The 20,045-nt window shown below is 41.2% G+C and overlaps 1 protein-coding gene across 1 annotated transcript; it reads right to left on the bottom strand.

Moving 5' to 3' along the window:
- Nucleotides 1-204: 204 nt before the first annotated feature.
- On the bottom strand, nucleotides 205-19,426 carry TMEM263 (transmembrane protein 263). The gene is made up of 4 exons (XM_064513405.1): nucleotides 18,917-19,426; nucleotides 15,658-15,710; nucleotides 8,193-8,262; nucleotides 205-2,958 (listed from the first exon to the last, which is right to left on the bottom strand). Exons 1-4 carry the CDS (start codon nucleotides 19,413-19,415, stop codon nucleotides 2,672-2,674), a joined length of 909 nt encoding a protein of 302 aa, XP_064369475.1. The 5' UTR covers nucleotides 19,416-19,426; the 3' UTR covers nucleotides 205-2,671.
- Between the last annotated feature and the right edge of the window lie 619 nt (nucleotides 19,427-20,045).

Raw genomic sequence — 20,045 nt, forward strand, 5'->3', positions numbered from 1 at the left:
TTCCCAGGAAAAAAATCAGTAAGGGACTGTGTAGTGTCTATGCACAGCCTACAACACAGAGAGGCTACAGTTTTTAAGAGCTTGTTGACACTACTTAGATGCAGAAAAAAGACACTTCAGGGCATGAAATGATATGAAGATTTCACCCTTAAGTATTCACTAATCTGCCTTTCTCTACAAATTAAGAAAAGAATCTTTCAGAAGTCTGAAACAGCAACAATTTAATGTTTCACAAGTGTCAGGACAGAATCAGAACATATTTTAAAAAGAAGTGAGTTTCATATGTGAATGGAAAATACGCAGCGTATAGGACAAAGCTCTTCTCTAAAACTAAAACCATATGCCATATTAAAGCATTTCAGTTACAAGATTCAGAGGTAATGAGTACAGGATATGTTAAGAACAAAACATAATGAAGTAGCTTTTTACAGTTCTAACATTATGCATCTCAGACCACACTTGTTTTGCTGCAAGCTTCATAGTATAAAAATTAGAGGATGTCATAAAAAAAGAGGTATGATCCGTTCAACATTTAAGTTTTCGAAAAGTGATTAGGAAGGGTTTGGTTGAATGTCACAAATATCATTATGCTCTGAAACAGCTGACACTGTAGTACAGCAGTAGCACTCTGAATACATCTACATTGAGAACTGCAGGGGAGCAGAGCATACTAAATTACTTGCTGCAGCTAAACTGTTTCTGGTGTCAAAGCTAGCTCATTTCTATAGCTAACTGATATCTCTAAGCTACACTGTATTCCATATTATTAGCCTTTAACAATAAAAACAGTAAGTCTGCATGTATTGCATAGACTTCTTTTACTCCATTATACACTTGCAGCAGAATGGAGCTAAGCATCTGGTGCAACCAACAAAGGAACATATTAATTCCATTTATTGGGTTTTTTGGTCTTTTCTTCCCACCACCAACTCACCTTGCTTTAAAATACTGTGTTAAACATAAACAATTACTAATAATCAAATAAAGAAAGTTGTTCCAGACTGCAGTTAAAGTACCAATGGCTCAGAAAGACTAAGTGACTACTGTACCATAACTTACACAGTTTACTTTCAACATCCATGAATAGGAGTAAGTTTTAGACAAGTAATATATTTTGATTTCTTTAATTTCTAAAAACACACAACCAACCCCCCAAAAAACCCCAAACCACCCTATATATATCCTTCTTGTATAACCATAGCCACTGAAAAAGCTTACATGCTTAGAAATTTTCTGTAGGAACACAAGTTTACAGAAAATACTGCATACAGAATGTTCACACGAATCTTCAGTCATGTGTTATGGGCTTCCAAACAAGTTACTTATTTGCAAAGTCAGCACAAAGATCACAGACAGCTTCTATTTTAAGGCAACTTTGAGCTGTCTCTTACAAGTGTGTTTTGCTCCACTCTGGGGAGGGCCTACAAATGCTCCCAGATGAGGTATATCAAAGTTTGGAATCTGTCAGCATTACCTGCATAACGTTTCTCATTCTTATTTTCCTGTAAGGCCTCATTTGTCTTTTTTTATTAAAAGTGTTAAATTTATCAAAATCAAAATGTAAAGTATGAGATACAGATGTAGTGAAAAAATTTGTTACATTTGTTTAAATGAGAAGCTAGAAACAAGAAGCCTCTAGCCAGAGCAAGAAGCTAACCTGACACATCATGAAGTTAAGACAACAACTTTGCTAGTTCTTCAGTGGTTCCCAACTACATAAAGGATTTTCTTTCAAGTTACACAGTTGTCGTATTATAGTGCTAGATGACCACAAACAGCCCAGTTTCAATTAAGCCATCATTTTTTTCTAGTGTCTATAAGAAGTTTATTAGAAGCAGCAAGTTTTCACTTGCAGGAGACAGATGTGTATCATTAAATACACCTGAGATTTAGCAATCTTGTTTGCAGTAAAAGCTGACTAAATTTCTGGTCATAAAGAGCCTAAGCTTGTTCTGCGAACTGTACTGAAATGACAAGACAGTTCTTTAAACAGCTTCACTTAATGCCTTATTGGAAAAAAAAATTATTAACAATTGAATTAGTTTGCTCTTTATGATCCCCCTCTACCACGTCATCAAGCTTTCTCACCTCCTGTCTCCCACTTCCATTTCCAATTTCTGCATCCCTCCAGTACTATTTGTTTCCAGTCCACAGTGGCAGAATGCACTCATGGATAGTTTACAGGCTGCCTGCAAATACAGTTTCATAAGTGAAACTACTTAGGCACATCCAACGATGCCATTACACAGTTCAAAGATCCTTAGGAGGAAGATGTGGAAACCACTGAGAACAGTAATTGGCATCTCATATTTATGGTACTGCAGTTTACCAAATTAAATTTATGTGTTCACATTTTAGTCCAAAACTGCAAGAGACTTACAGTAAGTGAATATTCAAATATGTATTACCCCTTCAGATACACATACTTGCTTCTACAGTTATCAAGTGTAACATTTCACCAGATATAAAGCTTGAATCTAGCTTCTAATAAATCTTCATACACCACGCTAGCCAAGCTTCGTCTGTCCTTTTCAGAGGAAATCAAGTTACTTGCACAGCTCTTTAGAAGATAGATGTCTAAGACACATGGCTTCTCGTGGTCCAAATCTTAGCAGATTTCAACACCACCGACGTAATATTCTCAAAAATCAAGTATGTCTCAGTTTTGGTTTTAGTCAGACTTATCCTTTTTCTTCCCTGTTAAAGGCACTTTACTTGCAACGGCAGATCCTACAGCTGTAACGCCTCCAGCCACTGCAGAAACACCTCCTTTGACTATCCCCACTCCCATTGAAGGCACAGATGTGACTGCTGTTTTGGTAATTTCCAAGCTCTTCCCTCCAATCCAAGCAACACCCCCAATCGTGGCACCAACAGCTCCTTTTGTTACACTGAAGAGGCCACCAGTCACCCGAGAAAGCATGCCAGGCTGCTGCTGTGGGTGGTCTTTTAATGAACCTGAAGGAAGAAACAACATTTGAGTCAGTCAACGTCACAGTTAAAAGCATTTTCAAAAGAAAAGTTATTCATAAGTATTTCCTTTCAGTCTAACAACATTACACATGGTCTTATACTTATCCAGCAGGTAACTTTTCTTGGATACTCATGCAACACCATTGTTCCAAATAAGACACTCAATACCTCAATACTGTTTTCTAAAAAACAAATCAATACTGAGCCTACAACTCTCACACATATAGTTCCCAGGCAGTCTTTTAAATGATAAATTCCTGTCCCTATGCATCACCACCTTCCCAGACTCTGGAAAGCCTCATGGCCAAATCAGCTTCCTTTCTGGAGTTTATTGAAGTGGGGAACCCCTTTATTAAAGGAGACTCCCCCTACCCCAATATTCAAAATTACCCATGGAGGAAAAATAAGCAGCAGCATGACTCCCTAAGGAAGAGCTGGAAAAGGTTTCCTGGAGAAGTAGAGCCAAAGGTTTGAGCCAAAAGTTCGTTAAAAATGAGGTCGTCTTTGAAAAGACCTCACCTTGAGACGAAGTACTTCCTTTCCTTAACAGTTATTGTTCTGAAAATGTATTTACATGTATTTTGAAAATGTATACATTTATTGTATGTAATACAATATAAATTGTATTTATATACCAAGGTCAGAAATGAGGGGAAAAAAGGTTAAGAATAGGAGAGGTACTAGAGGGAGTCAAATGAAGAGAAGAGGAAGGAAGGAGAAAAAAAAAAAAAAAAAAGAAAGAAAGAGAGAGATCAGGCCAGCTCTTCACTGTACCGCTTCCTGTCTTCATCACGTACACAAATCTGATTTTCTTCCAAAAAGGCCTTTTCTGTTCTTCGGATAGGGAAGGGGAAAAAAATAAGTCAGCCTGCCAAATAACTTTCAAGGAAGCTCATTAAGTAAAAGAAGGGGTCTCCAAAAGCATTAACAACATCAGGTAGTTACAACTTTCAACAGAAATTGCCAATAGAAGCACAGAAAGAACTTGAACCATGGGATTTCTGCATGTTGTTGGCAGTGTAAATCTCCCCCTTTTTTCTTCTGAATGTTATGTCCAGACTGCATTTGCACAGTTTCCTACTATGTGCAGTATAAGTCAATTTGTATTCTGTATTTATTGTAGGATTACACAGCCTCAAAATGATAGGAAGTATTAGAGTAATAGGAAGACAAGAACTAGATTGCTTGTCTGCAAACTCAGCACCAGATAGCCGCTTAGTCCTGTAATAATTTCATAATTACTTCACATTTCTAAGTGTAAACTTCAAAAAGATAAGGATATACATGTACCTTCCCTCTAAAGGGAGCTGACACTACAACTTCACATCCCCACTACTACATAAATATCATCTTATCTTTAAAGAAGATACAGGACTTTTAAAACAGATCGTTTTGTTTCAACATTGTATTAGCATTATATTGGAGCACACATGAAAGTTACCTACTGCACCTGTAAGCTAGCTTAGCCCTGACACACATTTGTCTGTAAGATATTCTTGACAGGAGCCTTCAGGAACCTCCAGTCTTCCATAATAATGCTATATACATGGGCATTTGTTCAGCTCCTCACCAACACCAAATATGTCTTCTTCTCAAAAAAAAAAAGTTTCAGAGAAAAACATGGCAATAAACAGCCAGTTAACAAGAATGTAGGATGAGAGTTCCACTTTTTAAATTTATAACTATCTGTATGTAATGCATTGGATTTAATAGATACATTTCTCTTGCCTAGGGAAAACAACAGGAAGACCAGGAAAAGAGCAAGTGAGCCATGGTGGGCAGAGCTAGGGAAAAAGCAAACACAAAATAAAGAGGCGAGCGAGTCAAAGGCAGAAAGAACATACTGGAAAGAGGACAACAAAAAAATCTAGAGAGGCAGAAGAGGAAAAACAGCTGTAGAGCCATCAGAGACCATCTCCAGCCCCTGTCAGTATGCTCACTCTACACAGCAACGTGCCCTAGGAGACTCAGCAGAACAGGACTGTGGCCAGGGCCCTGCTGCTGACAACTTGCATGGAGAAGACAGCTCTGAAGAGTCATCTTCCAGGATGTGGACACTCACGTACTACAAGATGAAACTAAAATGAACAACTTCTCACATGCATCCAGTGAGTTTGCAATAGTGCCAGAACTGACCCAGGACTAAGTATTCATTACAAAACAAAGTTCTGAGGCCCTATGCGTCTGCCTGGAATAATTCAAACAAAAAGATGGTATTTCAAAGAGCAAATTTCTTATAGGTTTGGTGGGAAAAAATAGGCACATAGAAAAGAGGAAGAGTGCAGGTCAATGGAGCAGAATATACTAAAATACTTCCAGCTTACACTAGTCTCCCTTAAGAAATTGATTTCTGCAAGAAAAAGGGCTGTGGAAACTAAGAGGATAAGTCACAGCCTTTCACCTAAAGTCAAATAATATCCTTGTTAGTTCATTTTAAGTCAGTAGTCTTTGACCTTAAGAACTCCACCGAAGAGGCATCTCCAACTCAGGCATATAGAGATCATAATTTCTACTTACATACGAAAAGCCTTTAAAGAGTTGCATTCTGAAAGAGGTATTTATAGAGCCTGGTGTAAGCCCTACTGCCTAGAAAGGATTCTTATGACTAGAGCTATACACCTTGTAAAAAATTCATTCAGATAATGCTTCACTTCTACCTAACTGAATCAATATGATCAGGTTGAATGGGAAGAAAATTTTCCTATAGTGAATTTTAACAGCTGAGGGAGCCATCACATTGAGCTTAAAATAAATAAGTAAATCACAAGAGAGAAAAGAAAAAATCTTGGCATGCTTTTCCTTGCACTACTTAAGATTGCCAATCCCTTGACAAAGCCTACTACATATCACAAGCGCACATACTGACTATGACTTGGTGTATTAATAACTGCATACTTCTGGTGATGGTTGCCACATTCCCATTTCATTCCTATTTGTGTTGTTTGTCAGATCTAGTAAATGTCTGCAGCTGCAAAGAGTTTCTACTGCCGGCTGATTTCTATTCTAGCGTAGGCATTACTTGTCTCCTTGTTTCTCATCAGTATGAGAAAGGCGGTTAAAAAAAAAAAAAAAAGTTCCTAAATCTAGGAAGAAAATGACAAGTTCCCTGTTCAAGGGGTTGGCTCCACCATACTACTTTACAGCCAGCTTCCTGCTGAAAGAAGTCTGACAGTGAACAACAGTGTGAATGAATGTAGGTTGCAAAGGTTGGTGCTACTCACAAAGTAGAAAATAAAACATGTATAGTATTACTCATAGCAAGCACACAGAAGAACATAGAAACTTCTTCCCTCTATATAATTCTTCAAAGCCTTTGGGTGCCTAACTTGTCAAGTGTCATTTGGACAACTTGGAACTATTTATATCTTTAGAAAAGACAGTGAATTGGTTTTGGAATCGAGTCTTTCCTGTAAGAATTTTTTTTGGCAGCCTGTTCAGAGAGCCGACCTTCTTGCCAAGACTGAACTGGTAAGCTTCCATCCTTATTTGGCCTTCATTTTACAGTAGTAAGAGTGTATCACATATAAAGGCCTTGTACAACATTTAAAACAGGTACATTCTTCACAGGTATTCCAGCATTTAAGCTGAACATATAAGGCTTGAAAAGTGCACATGAAACAGAAGGAAAAGAAAAAACCTTCAAGGAGGGTCTTTCCTTTAACTCAAGTTCTGTTTCATTCCATTCCATCTTCTAACTGCCTCAATGCCCTCCAGTTATTTAGACTATATACTCAAATTGGTTACTACCCTATTCAAAGGGGATACTGTGCAGAAGAAATGTAAGTCTCAGTAACTCACGAATTTCAAATAAAATGCTGCAATACCTACAGACGATCATCCTCTGCTGTTAACATCTGGATAACCTATTAAATTTGTATTAAACGGAAGCTAAAAAAGGTCCTTGAAGGAGACAATCAGAAAACTGGGCAAGTCCAATGTAATTTACCAGTCAAAGCACACTTCAGGCTCTATACATGGTGTTGAACACATTTAAAATCAACTCAAACTTTAACAAAAAAAAAAGGTCTCAAAAACTAGACTTGGGAATAACGCATGAGGGCATGGTTTCTAAGCTGGCATTTGTTTTTAGAAACTTCTGATGTGTCTTGACATCTGGAGATCTTGACAACTCCACAGGGGCTTAAAAAGATTGTCATAACACTATCATATTGTATCATGTTTAAGTATAGTAGAGCTTAAGAATCACCATGCAAAAAGAGTCTGTTCCTCCCTTTTCCCTCATCTTCTTGTACTTGTATTTCCTGTCTTACAGTTGTTAAGACTAGAATAAGTTATTCCACTTGAACCCCTCCCACTACCATTAATGGACACTACTCTCTTAGTAAAGTAAAGCGTGTTGCTCAGTTATATAAGGTATAAAAGCGGGGTGGGAGCAATGACCCTGCACATAAACAGAGCTTTGAAGTATCACTATAATTTGAAGAGTAACAAAGTGAGAGGAATCAGGACTTATTGACCTCTACATCCAACCCATTCAGTCTTGAAGCAAAAGATGACGACAAAATGCAGACAACCTATGTGACAAAAATGATTTTTGATCTAGTATGCTTCCAGCTATATCATGCAAACAGGACTCTTCACAACTCTGCTGTTCCACAGCCTAGAAGGGAATGCAGCTGATTTGCAGCTATATTTCCTCTGCGGAGCTAATTAATAACCAATTTAAGGTTCATTTGGCTCAGATGATCAAGATGTTATTGAAATAGAGCTTTTTTTTTTTTTTTGAAACCAAGAGATTAAGCTAACAGCTAGAACTACAGTTAATTTTATGAAAAAAGGACTCCAAGACTTCAAGAGCATCTTGTTTAAAAATCACATGCCCTATAGACTCAGCACATTATTCAAAGTCAAGCTGGGCTCTTTCCATCTCACATATAAACAGCAGAAATAAACACCTACCAGACCAAATTCACATCCCTGGAAACTATGTCTACAGTTTGACTTTCACTATCTGCCCCTGGGCTTATAATTTATCAGTAGAGCTGTTTACTAAGTTATAGCCAATGGATTTGTATCAGGGTAATACTAAAGGGAAAGAGAATTCAGGCTCATCCCATTCCATTCCAGGGCTGGTTTGTTTACTGTTACTTAAACAAAAGCCAGAAGTGTTTTAGCTTGCAGATCCATTTTTGAAGAGTTAACTGAACTTCTGATGAACTTCTGTAAACTTACTTGATACTAAGAAAACTAATACATACCTTCTGGTGGTTCATCATGGAGGTACGATGGGAGTTCCTGTTGATTTTTGTCCGTTTGATTCATTATTGCCTAAAAGAGAAATTCACATACGCTGTATATCTTTTCTGGCAAAGCGTAAATGTAACCTTTAAATCTAAAATTCATGTAGTTTAGAGTTCCATAAGGAAGAAACTTCTTTTTCATTACTAGGTAAGCCAGCAGCTACTAACCAATTAGTGCTCTTTTCATTATCGGACTCTGCTTTTACATTTTTCAAACTGATTCAATATTTAGAAAAGAAATTTTCAACAGGTCATCAGGCTTGGTGCAAACTGCCACCCCTCCCTTGCTAAGTACATCTCAAACCTACAAGGTGATCAAGAAGAAAAATGGTATGAAAACAGCCACTGCCATACAACAGCTTATGTTTATATACTAAAAATAAAAGATTAGCGATTGTCAAGGTGGTGGATGCTAGAGAAACAACAGCAGCCTATCTATAAGACTTGATATTGCCTAGAAAGCAGCAGTTTGGGAAAAAAAACAAAAAACAAAAAAACCCGAGAAACAATCCTTGCAGTAGAATTTGAATAAATGTCATGAAAACATGATTGAACAAATGTAATGAAAACACTCCAGTTATCTTGTTATAGTACTGCACACACAATCTGGTGACAGTAGCAAAAGCAGACTGTTTCAACTGTGCACAGACTTTCCGATGGAAACATTTCAGGCAGAGAAAATTTCTTTATGCCAAGTAAAGCTGCTTCCTAGAGCAGTTCTAGAGCAGCAGTCCCCAGCGGAGGGGCGAAGCTCAGGAGGAAGCTCAAATCAGCAGCTCTGCTCATTGTACTTTCTTCTCCACAGAAGGGAAAATAAGGACTAGTCCAGGTTTCCCTCCTGCCTTCCTCCCCCACCAAAATGTGCTTCAGTATTAGGTCCTGCCTCCTCCCCAGAGCCCTCCTGCTAATCCTGCTCTCTCCCCTCAGTAAGCACTGAGGGAGGGTTGGCTAGGAAAGGGAAAAACGAGTTGCAGTACACTACTCAGCATCCTGCTATCTCCCTGCCTGGCCAGTGACCCCCTAGTTCCCTTCTCCCTGCACATATACGCAAGCCTTTACAATCATCAGATTTCTGCCAGGAGTCACTGACCACCACAGAAGAATAATTCCAGTCTCTTTTGCCTATTCCCAAGTTTCTCTGCACCTCCTTGCCATTTGGGCAAGAAAGCAGGGGCTGGAGTCTGAAGAAGGGATGAGGAGGAAGAAGCAGAACTTGAGAGTGGGAAGGTTCACCTAGAAAGCAACAGCTAAAGCCCTAGTAGTACAATTACAATGACAAAACATCACAGTAAGAACTAGCACCCACATACTGAATGATAGCTCTCTGTATCAGAACAGAGCCTGAACTGAGTATTAAAAAGTCCTCACACTCATCACTGAGGATATCGGTTCATGACTCAGAACACATACATACCTTTAAAAGAAAGCTGAACAGGAAGGCAAGCAAAAGGAATCCACCGCCAGTACGGCTGGTCTGACGGGAATGCCAAACAAGCTTCCTTCAACAGTCAGAAATCTAAACCTGGAAGCCAAGAAACAGGAAAGTGAATTACAGTACATCAACAGGGAAGACCAAAGACATGAAGGCTAAGAGTTAATTGGGGTGAGGGAGAAGAGGGAGTTACATAACTCCCTGTTTTTACTTAATCACAAGTCAGTAAGAAAAAAAAAAAAGAAAAAGAAAAAAGAACTTGACAGATCATAGAGCAAAAGAGGAGGACAAAGATACTAAGAAAGAACTGAATTCAGGTACTAAGTGATTTCTTTGCACTAGTCTTCATTATTATGTGAATTAGAAGAAATATGCAGATTTCATCTCCACTGTGAGAAGAGATATGTATGTTGTTGTAGGGTTTTTCCTAACTCAAAAAAAAAAAAATACCAACCGCTATCAGAATCAGAAGTCTCATACTAAGGCAGATGCTGAAACCAACTGACGAAGACCTGACATTACTTTATCAAAACATCTGCATGAACTAAAGTAACCGTACTGCTAATTAACATGTGGCCACATTGCTAGTTAAGATGATTACTGTATTAGGAATTTGGAAGGAGATCACACACTAGCAAGCCTTACTTCAACATGAAAAACAACTGAAATTTTGAGAAGCAGACTTAAGGGAGATCCAAATGAATTGAGACAGAGATAAATTTCTATAAAGAACTACCTCTCTAATCTCTTCAAATCTTCTGTATGTAACATCCAAAAGAAAATCCAGCTTGAAATTGCTTGTCTGAGTTGACAGAAGCTTTCTGTCAACAATTCCTCATAAGAAACTCAGAATAAAAATTTTAATCTCATTAGGAAAAGCAAAATACTGCCAGGGATTATGAATAAATTTTGAAGGCAGTCAGACTAAGTTATTAATGTGGAAGAATGCTAGAAAGCAGTGTCCAACAGCAAGAATGGGGATAAGGCTGGCAGACAGATGTGGCGTGGAAAAGATGGCTTGGTAATTCTCCATAATCTAGGTTAGACCACCGTCAGGTTTACTCAAAGTTCCCTGCAAAGCCAAATCAGCGAAGCTACATAATCTGCAGGTGAGTTTCACAGCAGGGTTTCTAGAACAGGGGCAAAGCATTAGAACATAATTAAAAAAAAATTGCAGCTCTGCATAAAAACAGCGACATGGTTAGGCATTCCTCCCTATTACCTCCCCCAAAACAGCAAGGTTATGTAATTCTTGGACATAAGCTACTTTTTAACAGGTTCACAAAAGCATTACGCAACACATCACTTAATGCAATGATCCAACACAATTACAAGCCCTTCTAAACCACAGAAATACTCCACCTTCCTTCTTACAACTACATAGACTAGAGTGTCCTATCATTCACAGCTCAGGTGCTGCTGACCTGCCGTACCAGACCCCAGGAGCCAGTGGACTACTATATGGGTCTGAGAAACATAGCTAAGGGAAACTAACTCACAGTTGGCAAGACTGAATTTATTCCATAAAGGACTGCAACTCCATAGAAGAGAGCTTTCAGGTGTCTGCAGATCAGGAAGTTGAAGAACCACACATACCACGTGTGGCTCTATCAGCACCTGGAAGTACTCCACTGATGCTGCAAGACGTACCCAACAAGCCTACTCTCGTTTTCACTCGCTGCTCTCCTGCTGCATCGGTATACAGGAAAACCACAGAAGAATCACAGGCCTATCAGAAAAGGCTTTCAGCTTGACCTGGAAAAGAACCTGGCACAGAGGAGAGCTAACAAAGCCTTGGCACGAGTCAAGTCTTCGTTTTTCCATAGACGTTCTCTGGTGAGTTACAGAGCCAAGACCTAGATCCAACAAAAGACTTGAGCAACAAATTTTAAGACACTTGGGTTAAACTCTAAGCTACGTGACCTTGTATCCAATTCAACACATCAAGACACTTAAGAGCCTCTGAAAAGCAATCCAAAATCCTGTATGCTGAACATGGTGTAATGTAACTGGTGAACAGGGAACATTAAACATAGGAGCATGTCTTAAACCAGACTCTCTTCCAGAGATTTAAGAGGGGTATTTCTACTTGGTCAAAGGACTGGAGTAACTTCTTGGTGACAGATGACTTCATCCAATCTTCAGAAGGAGAGAGCAGCAATATTATTTTCTTTAAACACTGGAGTTTAAAAAGTAGGAACACTCACTATACTTCATGTAATGCCATGAGAGCACTAACCACAATTCAAGGCCTCACTGGTCTAGTAAGATGCAAGCTCCTATGTCTCACCTTGCAAAAGCAGTCTGCTTGTTCACCAGACTGTAGCCTATCCTAAGGGAAACTACTCTGCACTCTGCCTGTCAAAGATGTGCCCCAAGAAAGAAAAAGAATGCAAAATTCGTAAGACCCAAAAGAGAGCACAACTCTCAGCTACTGCCTAAGGCACTAATCTGGAAGTGCAAGGCCAGTACTTCTGGGGGAGAATTAAGTCACTTAGATGCAGTGCTGATTAAAGCTCCTTGGAAACTTCATTGGAAACTGCAGATTCAACATCCAAACAATCCATCAAAATACAGCATACTGACAGAACTGCAGTCAAAACCCAGCCAATTCAATGAGTTTCTGCCTGCTGTTCCACTCACCTCCTCAACGAGTCCATGAAGGAGTCCCAGCTTCTAAACCTCTATCTCCACAGTAGGCTGAGTTACTAGAGTTAATTGAACTATTTCAGCAGCTTTGGGAAATATTTTTGAACAGGCTGAACAGAGAAACCTATTTAAATTTTTGCTCTATCATGAAAAGAAGACTGGTTTAAAATTCTGTAATTTCTTGCAGAATGAGAGTGCAGATTTCTAGCATTAAACTGCAAAGCTAAGAATTGTTTTATGCCACACAGCAACTCTTAAGAACGTGCATCAGGATATAATATGCAAATTCACTTACATAACGGAATTAAGTTTCATTTTAAAATTCAGGATTTTGGTAACAGATGAAGAGCTAACACTTCTTAGTTTTACAGTGAAAGGGCTGGAGGAAAAAAAAAGAAGGAAAGAAAGCGAGGGTGGAAAGTTCATTCATAAAATTTGAAGACCTCGTTCAGAAATTTAAAGCAGCCAGTTACTGTAAGAGATGCCAGTATATATTACATGGAATTATGCAAAAAACATATATATATAATTTATATATATATATATATATATATATATATATATATATATATATGTATATATATATATAAAAACATTTGTTATAAAACGAACACTTGAAGGGCATGAGAAAAACCATTGACTTTCCAAACAATTCAGGAATAACAGTTTTTTCAGAGCATGAATACAAAGGAGTCTGATGTAAGAGACTTCTAACATCTTAAGATCTTCCAGTTGAAATTAAACAGTCCTCAACTGAGACATGAAAGATCACATTTCAAAAACGTCTCTAGTTGGTTCTAGTTTGGGTAATACTACATTCAGTTAAAACTGCAGAAGGACTTTGGGTAGGATCAACATAGCCTGCACTTCTTGTCCCAAAAGACTGCTTGGTATTGCTGCTGCTTTTTCTGAAGCAACTATCTGAAGTAAAAGGATTTAAGCTGCTGGAGATTTAGATTATATTTTCCCCAAAAAAGTTTAACCACTAAGTGTGATATGCTACTGCAATGTTAAAATCGAACTTAACCATATTAAAAAAAATAAAGGTTTTTTAAAATGCTATTATCAATATGATTTTTCCTTTATTTTTAAGGAACTGCTACAAACAAAAGACATTTTAATAGAAAAATACAGCCCCAAGCCTATAAATTCTTGAAACCATGTGCAAGCTTATTCACAGAAGTAATCATCCTGATTTCAACAGGGTCACTTGTATGCCTAACTCTAAGCATACAGTCTGCCTCATCAAAAACTAGTTCTATAGCAGAGTGTTCACCGCTAAAGAACAAAACTTATTTTGTGATTCTAGCTTTCAGTATTAATAAAAACTGGAGGAGGGGGGAAAGTACAAACTTCTTAAGAGCCTAAGATTTTAAGTGTTGAGGAAGCTACAAGAGATCCCCATGTCTCCAGTGTTAGCAGCAGGTACAGTATAAAACTGAAGTCAGGAGTTAACAACCAATAAGCAGAAATCTAAGTTATGCACATGCACTGCACTCCCTTCTACGTCCATAAGCATTTATCAAATAGCATACAGTTTGATACTGATCCTGAAGGCACGAAGTTAAACTTGTGGAAACCCTCTGTTTTCCAGTCAGCATTACGAAAACGTCATCTTTGGCATACTGAAGTTTTCTAAGTGTTTTACGACCACCTGGGTTAGAATTTGTATTTCCACAGAGGATGTTGGTGGGGAGAGAGGGGCACACCAAAATACAAAAAAATCCTTTAACAGGTATTCAACGAGGTTATATTGTGGAAATAAAACATAAAATAATTTTGGCAAAGTACAATCATTTTTTATACATGGGGAGCTCAAAAGATTGCTAGATCACTGCACACTCCTTGCCAAGTCACTGCTTGTGAAAAACAAGGAGCAGAACCCCAGGAATGGAAACAGGGGGAGAAACCAGATTTGCCTCGCACTTAGTTTTTACAGGTCACCAGACATAAAACCATCTTGGCAATTTCAAAGAGAAGGAAAATACTGCTTCTGATAACAAGAGCGGCTCTTGGGAAGAAGCCACAATATGGAAGTCCTATCTTTGGTGTCTCAAGTCAAGGGCTCATCTTAGCAGAAGGAACAAAGGACTTTCTGGACTCACAATTTATTGTACAAGCAGAATATGAGGAACAAGCCACCTGTCCAAAAAGGCACTATTTGCTATGAAGTGCTGAGTTTGTACAGGATCTCTCCATCTGACTTAAGGTGGGATGATATTCAGTTACTGAATACACACACTTGTCTTCACATTCAAGGAGAAAACTGGTCTTATTTACCCTGCAACATCCAATAAGCATATTAAGTAGTTCCAGAGCCCTGTCTCATTTTTTAGGACTTACCCTTCACATGTAAAAACAGTGTTCTAAAGCGTAGCCAAAATGCAACTATACACTAGTAGTTTCAAACAGAGCACAGCCAAAACTAGAGGGTTTCACAGATGTGCAGGTCTTTCACTATATGCACTGAATCATGCAGAAACACAGAATACAACAGTACAATTACTGCCTGTAATACAAGCACATGTAACAAGGCAAAGATGGACCAGAAATCTGAACTTTGGAATTTCACTGCTTTTTCTTCAGAATTCTCTTCAAATTATGCTAAGACTGAGGGGTGAGAGAAGGGGGAAAAAAGTAAATAGTTCATTGCTTGGCATTTTCATCCTGTGATGCTAAATTCACAAGATCTTCTGTCATGGGAAAAAGACTCCTGCTTCTTTTAACACACGCATTCAGGGATGACGCAGAGTGAGGCAGGATCCCTACGGAGTCCTGGCAGAGTGCACGTGGGTGTGCATGAAGCACACATCCAGCGCTTCAGTGCCACTTTCCATTCTCCTTCCTTTCAGCTGTGCAGACTAACACGTAACCTTCATGTTTTCCTCTGTCAACAAGCAGGAGCAAACCCAGATCTTAAGCCAGATTTCAATTAAACAAAAACATATGTAAACTACTGACTAGTTTTTGATCCACACTTACAAAGGTACTAGTTATTCAAGAAATAAATTATCATTTATCTTTTTAATATAACAGTAAAATACATATCACTCTTTGGAGTAAAAAAAAAAACTAAAAAAAACCTGAAGTCATGCTTTGGACTGGTCTCTCATACTGTCAGAGTATGAAAGTTAGGGGAAATTTCAGTCAAAGAACTGAAAGCAAATTTCACACAGGTGTAAAGAAAGAAGTGGTTCAGAAGAGGATTTTAATTCAAGAGTTATTTATGATAACATTAACAGCATTATGGGACCCTGAGTGAAAGTGCTAGGAAATTCTAATTTAGTGATGCAGCTACATACACATTCACATTGAAGCTGATTTAAATAAAAGAATTCTCACCAAGTGTATTCCTTCGTGAGGGAGCTGTTTCCACAAAGATATCCTGCGTACACCTATGAGAAAAGCAGTGCGTTTAATGACATCTTATGGAACAGTGCTACTGTCACATTCCTGCCACGTATTTAGGGTTCCCACCATGTGCACGTTTCCCACACGATTATAATAAAGAGAGAAGCAGACTAAGCACAGACTTGAAGAGTTTACAAGGTTTATCTAACACTTTGATTCTTTCCGTGTTCTTGGGCAATGGAGATAATTTCTACATAATCCATATGCCGTCAGGAAGATTACTGCAAAGCTTGGTAATCAGCCAATGTCAAGATGCAACCTCTCCTTAACAAGTCAGGAGCTCTTAGACAGCAATTAGTATAAAATTTTAGTCTTTCATTAAGAAGAGGGCTCTGACCATTACAGATGTATGTGCAACTTCCCAAACTTTGGACGATGCTCGCGATGTCTTTCTGACTCTATAGAGAAAAAGCCTTACTGTTTCGGCAGAGCAAACCCAGCCCAAGCAGCAGCCAGTAAAAACTGGTTTGTTTCAACGCCGCTACTCAAATATTTGTGGGCAGCAATGAAACTACCCAAGGATGAGGCCAATTTCACTTGGCAGCCTAACGCGGCTCCAGCAGCCGCAGCAGCAGACAGCGCTGGGACTGTTCACCTGACAGAGCTGCAGATAAGCAAGTACCCCCTCTCAGTGCACCACGAGAAAGATCATCTTGCTTCTGCCCACCTACTACGCAGTTAGAGCACTTTGTGCAGAGCTTAGGGAAAACACGACGAGCCCCACCACACACACGTCTCCCCTTCCCCCTCCTCCAGCAGCCGCAGGAGGCTTCAAAATGAACCCGATGGCTTCCACGTTTACACGCAAAAGTACCATCCCTGAAACAAATGTTAAGAAATACATTTTAGAAAGAGTAACAGCACTTTACTCTCCAAATTAAACTGCAAAATAAGCATGAAGACAAAAAGGCAATCCCGTCTGTGACTTCTCCTCAGGGCACTGCTTCAAGCTGCACATCAGCTAACCGCTCACTATCCTGCTTTATGCCTTACATTAGTGCTTGTAACACATAATGCGCACAAGCGCTAAGTGCTGTTAGTTCTGGCAAATGTAGCCCCCCAAGCACAACCTTTGTGGAAACGTATTTTTCAGTTATTTAACGCAAAGGAGACAGCTTACTGAGTTTCTGAACGAAGAAAGAGTTGATGCTGATGGTACTGCAGTAAAAAACAAATCCAGGCATGAAGAAAGTGTGTAGCTAAAAAACCAGGAATATAACTGACATTTCAACAGGCCTTCTGTTTAAAAGCCAAGTTTCAAAATTTCAGATTTATATATAAAGCAAGACCGGCTTGAAAATGAGCATGCCTGTTTCAGAGGAACAGGGCACAGTGAAAGATTACAGCAAGTGGATCACAAGCTTCCAGGTATGAACCACAGCTTGCTGTTAGTTATGGTAGGGTGGGCTACAAAAAGAGTGAGAAGTTATGAAGTCTGCTTTAAGAAATGTAAGTAACAGGCTTACAGCATGCGGGGTTCAGCAGTAGGGAAGGTAATGTAACACACCTGTTTAAAAGGACACCCCCCCGCCACACACACACACAATTAAAGGCAAAAGAGGAGGCATTTCTCCTGGAACAACACAACCACAACTACCTAGGATATCACACCACTGTATTGCCTATAAGACAATCCAGCATTTTATCACCCTCAATTAAAGAAAGCATATATCAAGCTCCAAAACAAACTCTAGGGAACGTTTGATGTCGGTAATGAAGTTTTCACTGAAGCAGAGCACTTAAGGATTTGCAAGATACCAAATCAAAGAGGGCAGAGCAAGGGTTGCGTGCTGAACTACCCTCTTCCAGGTTTGGCTTTCAGAAATCATACGGACAGGGTACAGCTTCAGAGAGGTCAAGGGCTTCCTGCGCTCAGCAGTACTGTCACCCGTCACCGCCTGCTCGTTAAGCTTCCCAAATCAGAGCTCTCCTGTTTTCTTTTAATGCTTCCCCAGGTACACCAGCTCTTGATCCTCCTCAGCTCTCTTCTTCTACGAGGCCTACAAAAGACATCGCCTGACAGCACTTTGCAGTGAGGGGGATAAAGCAACTGCTGCGCTTCCTTGCCATCCTTGCTAACAAAATAACGACCTTTTTCCCTAGCATCTACCATCTGTTCATTGTCTTCCGTCTGATGTTTAGACCTGTTCACTTGTTGGACAAGGACCATCTTTTGGTTTGCACTTTTGCAGCACGGCCTCTTTCTGTACAGAGGAGGCGGTACCACCACTGACTCCACTGAATGTCCAACCACAGCTTAACAGAACTATGGGGCTTAAAAAAAAGAAAAAAGGATAGTATTTACTGAGCAATCTTAAAAAGTAATGTGCATACAAGCCAATATTAGCTTAATTCAGTATACAAACTATCTCATACATATCCTGCTAAACATACAGACATACCGACCAAGACAACCCTCTGGAAGAACAGGCAGCTACACACATTTTGCATTTAACTTCCACAGAGAAGTCACATCTCGATTCAGAGCTCTCATTCCCAGCGCAGTTAAACAGCAGAAGGAAGCATGTAATCACATTTGCGGCCATTGTCTATTCGCTTCACACAATGACCAGAACCAGCTGCAGGGCAAAAATAACTTGCCTTTATTTTCAGGCCACACCACCTAAATACCGAGGTCGGATGGATAGGGAAAGCTGAACTATCTCCAAGAAGTTTATAAACATCTCTCCTAAACGCTGCTCCGTAAAGCTGAACTTGAAGAGATGAAATAGAAAGTTACTCCAGGAAACGCTTGAAAACTAGTAGTAAAGTGGGGGATAACGTGAAGCTGCTTTCGGCACGGAGGAGCTGGAACACAACGAGCCGGGGGCAGCTCCACGAGGGCAGCGCTTCCCCTAGGCGGAGGCGGCAGCGCGGTGCCCGCAGCGCGGCGCCCGGGGCGGCACCGACGTGGCAGCCGCGGCCGCCACCGAGGCCGGCGGCAGCGCGAGGCCCGACCGGCGGCGCGGGCAGGTGGCGGCGCTGCCCCGGGGCCTCCTCCCGCCCCGCCGGCCGCGGCTCGGCGGCGCTGCCGCGTCCTCCCCTTCCTCCTCCCCTAGAAACCTCCCAGAAGTTTCCCTTCTCCGACGGGGGAAGAAAAAGAGAAAGAAAGATGGAAGGAAGGAAAGAAGAAAAGAGCGAGCGCTCCCCGAAGCAGCGAGACACCCGGCCGCGCTCAGGCCCCACTCACCCCGCGGCTCAGCGCGGCCCAGCAGCCCGCTGCAGACTTTACTCCGCCGCCTTTCGCCGCTGCCGACGTGGCGCCCGCCGCCGCCGCCCCGTCGGCGCCCGCAGACCCCGCCCCAGCGCCCGGCGCGGCCCCGCGGCGGCCGGGGGGCGCGCAGGCGCTGCCGCCTGCCCCGCCGCTGCCCGCCGGCTGGGCCCGGGGCGCCCCGCTGCCGCCGCCGGCCCCCCGCCCCCGTCGTGGCAGCTGCGGTGTGAGCGCAGCCCGCAGGGGAGCAGCTTGCCCCGAGGGTCTTCGGGCATGGCTCTCCCGCGAGCTGCTCTAGGGGTCTTCTGGTGGCCGTGGCCTCCCTGGGGACCTCTGCATGCGCGGCGCCAAAGGCCTTGGGGGACGAGCAGTGATGTCCCAAGCTGTGCAGGCGTTTGTCAAACACCGAAAATGTTGCATGGTCAGCGGGAGAGGGGCATTTCGTGTGCCTCGAACGCGAGTTCAGAAACGGACTCATCCACACAGGAGTATTAGATACCCCCTCAAATGCTTTACAGGATCGAGAGGCTTTCCTAGCTGGGATGCCTCACTGTTTCCACTGCCCCGCTCCCTGCTCGGCTCACACAGCGCAGTTGGAGTTGGAAGGGACTTGTGGCGATCAGCCAGTCCAACCGCCTGCTCCAGCAGGATCACCTAGAGCAGGTTGCCCAGGACCCTGTCCAGACAGCTTTTGAGTATATCCAGGGAAAGAGACTGCACAGCCTCCCTGGCAGCCTGTTCCAGCGCTCAGTCACCCCCACAGTGAAGAAGTTTTTCCTTATTTCCTTGCCACCGTTTGGGTCTGGGCTCTCCGTGAAGCAGTATGTACCGAGCAGGGTGATCCTTCTTGGACTCCTCCAAAAGGAACGGAAACCGTTAATTCCTGTGCTAATGCGTGAACTTAGCTCCTACATGGAAAACATAAAGGAGCACCATGTTTTCATGGAGGTCTGTGTGAAGAGGCCTTTTCCAGACTCATTTCTGTCACAGCTTCACTAGTTTATTTCTGGATTAGCGCAGAAGTACATAGTGCGGGTGCGGGATTAAGGTGAAAAGGACACATCCTCCCCACTGTGTGCTAACACTGCAGAGTTTCAGCGAGACCCTG

This window comes from Dromaius novaehollandiae, chromosome 1 (genome assembly GCF_036370855.1).
Source record: "Dromaius novaehollandiae isolate bDroNov1 chromosome 1, bDroNov1.hap1, whole genome shotgun sequence".
In the NCBI taxonomy this organism is placed as follows: domain Eukaryota; kingdom Metazoa; phylum Chordata; class Aves; order Casuariiformes; family Dromaiidae; genus Dromaius; species Dromaius novaehollandiae.

Bases quoted from the DNA above. Each gene is read 5' to 3' on its own strand.
- TMEM263 (XM_064513405.1), bottom strand. From the start codon at position 19,415: ATGAGTCCGTTTCTGAACTCGCGTTCGAGGCACACGAAATGCCCCTCT. The intron at 8,263-15,657 runs GTGAGAATTCTT...TTTCTCTTTTAG, and splicing joins CTCACGAAGGAATACACTTG to GCAATAATGAATCAAACGGA. The intron at 2,959-8,192 runs GTATGTATTAGT...TTCTTCCTTCAG, and splicing joins CCATGATGAACCACCAGAAG to GTTCATTAAAAGACCACCCA.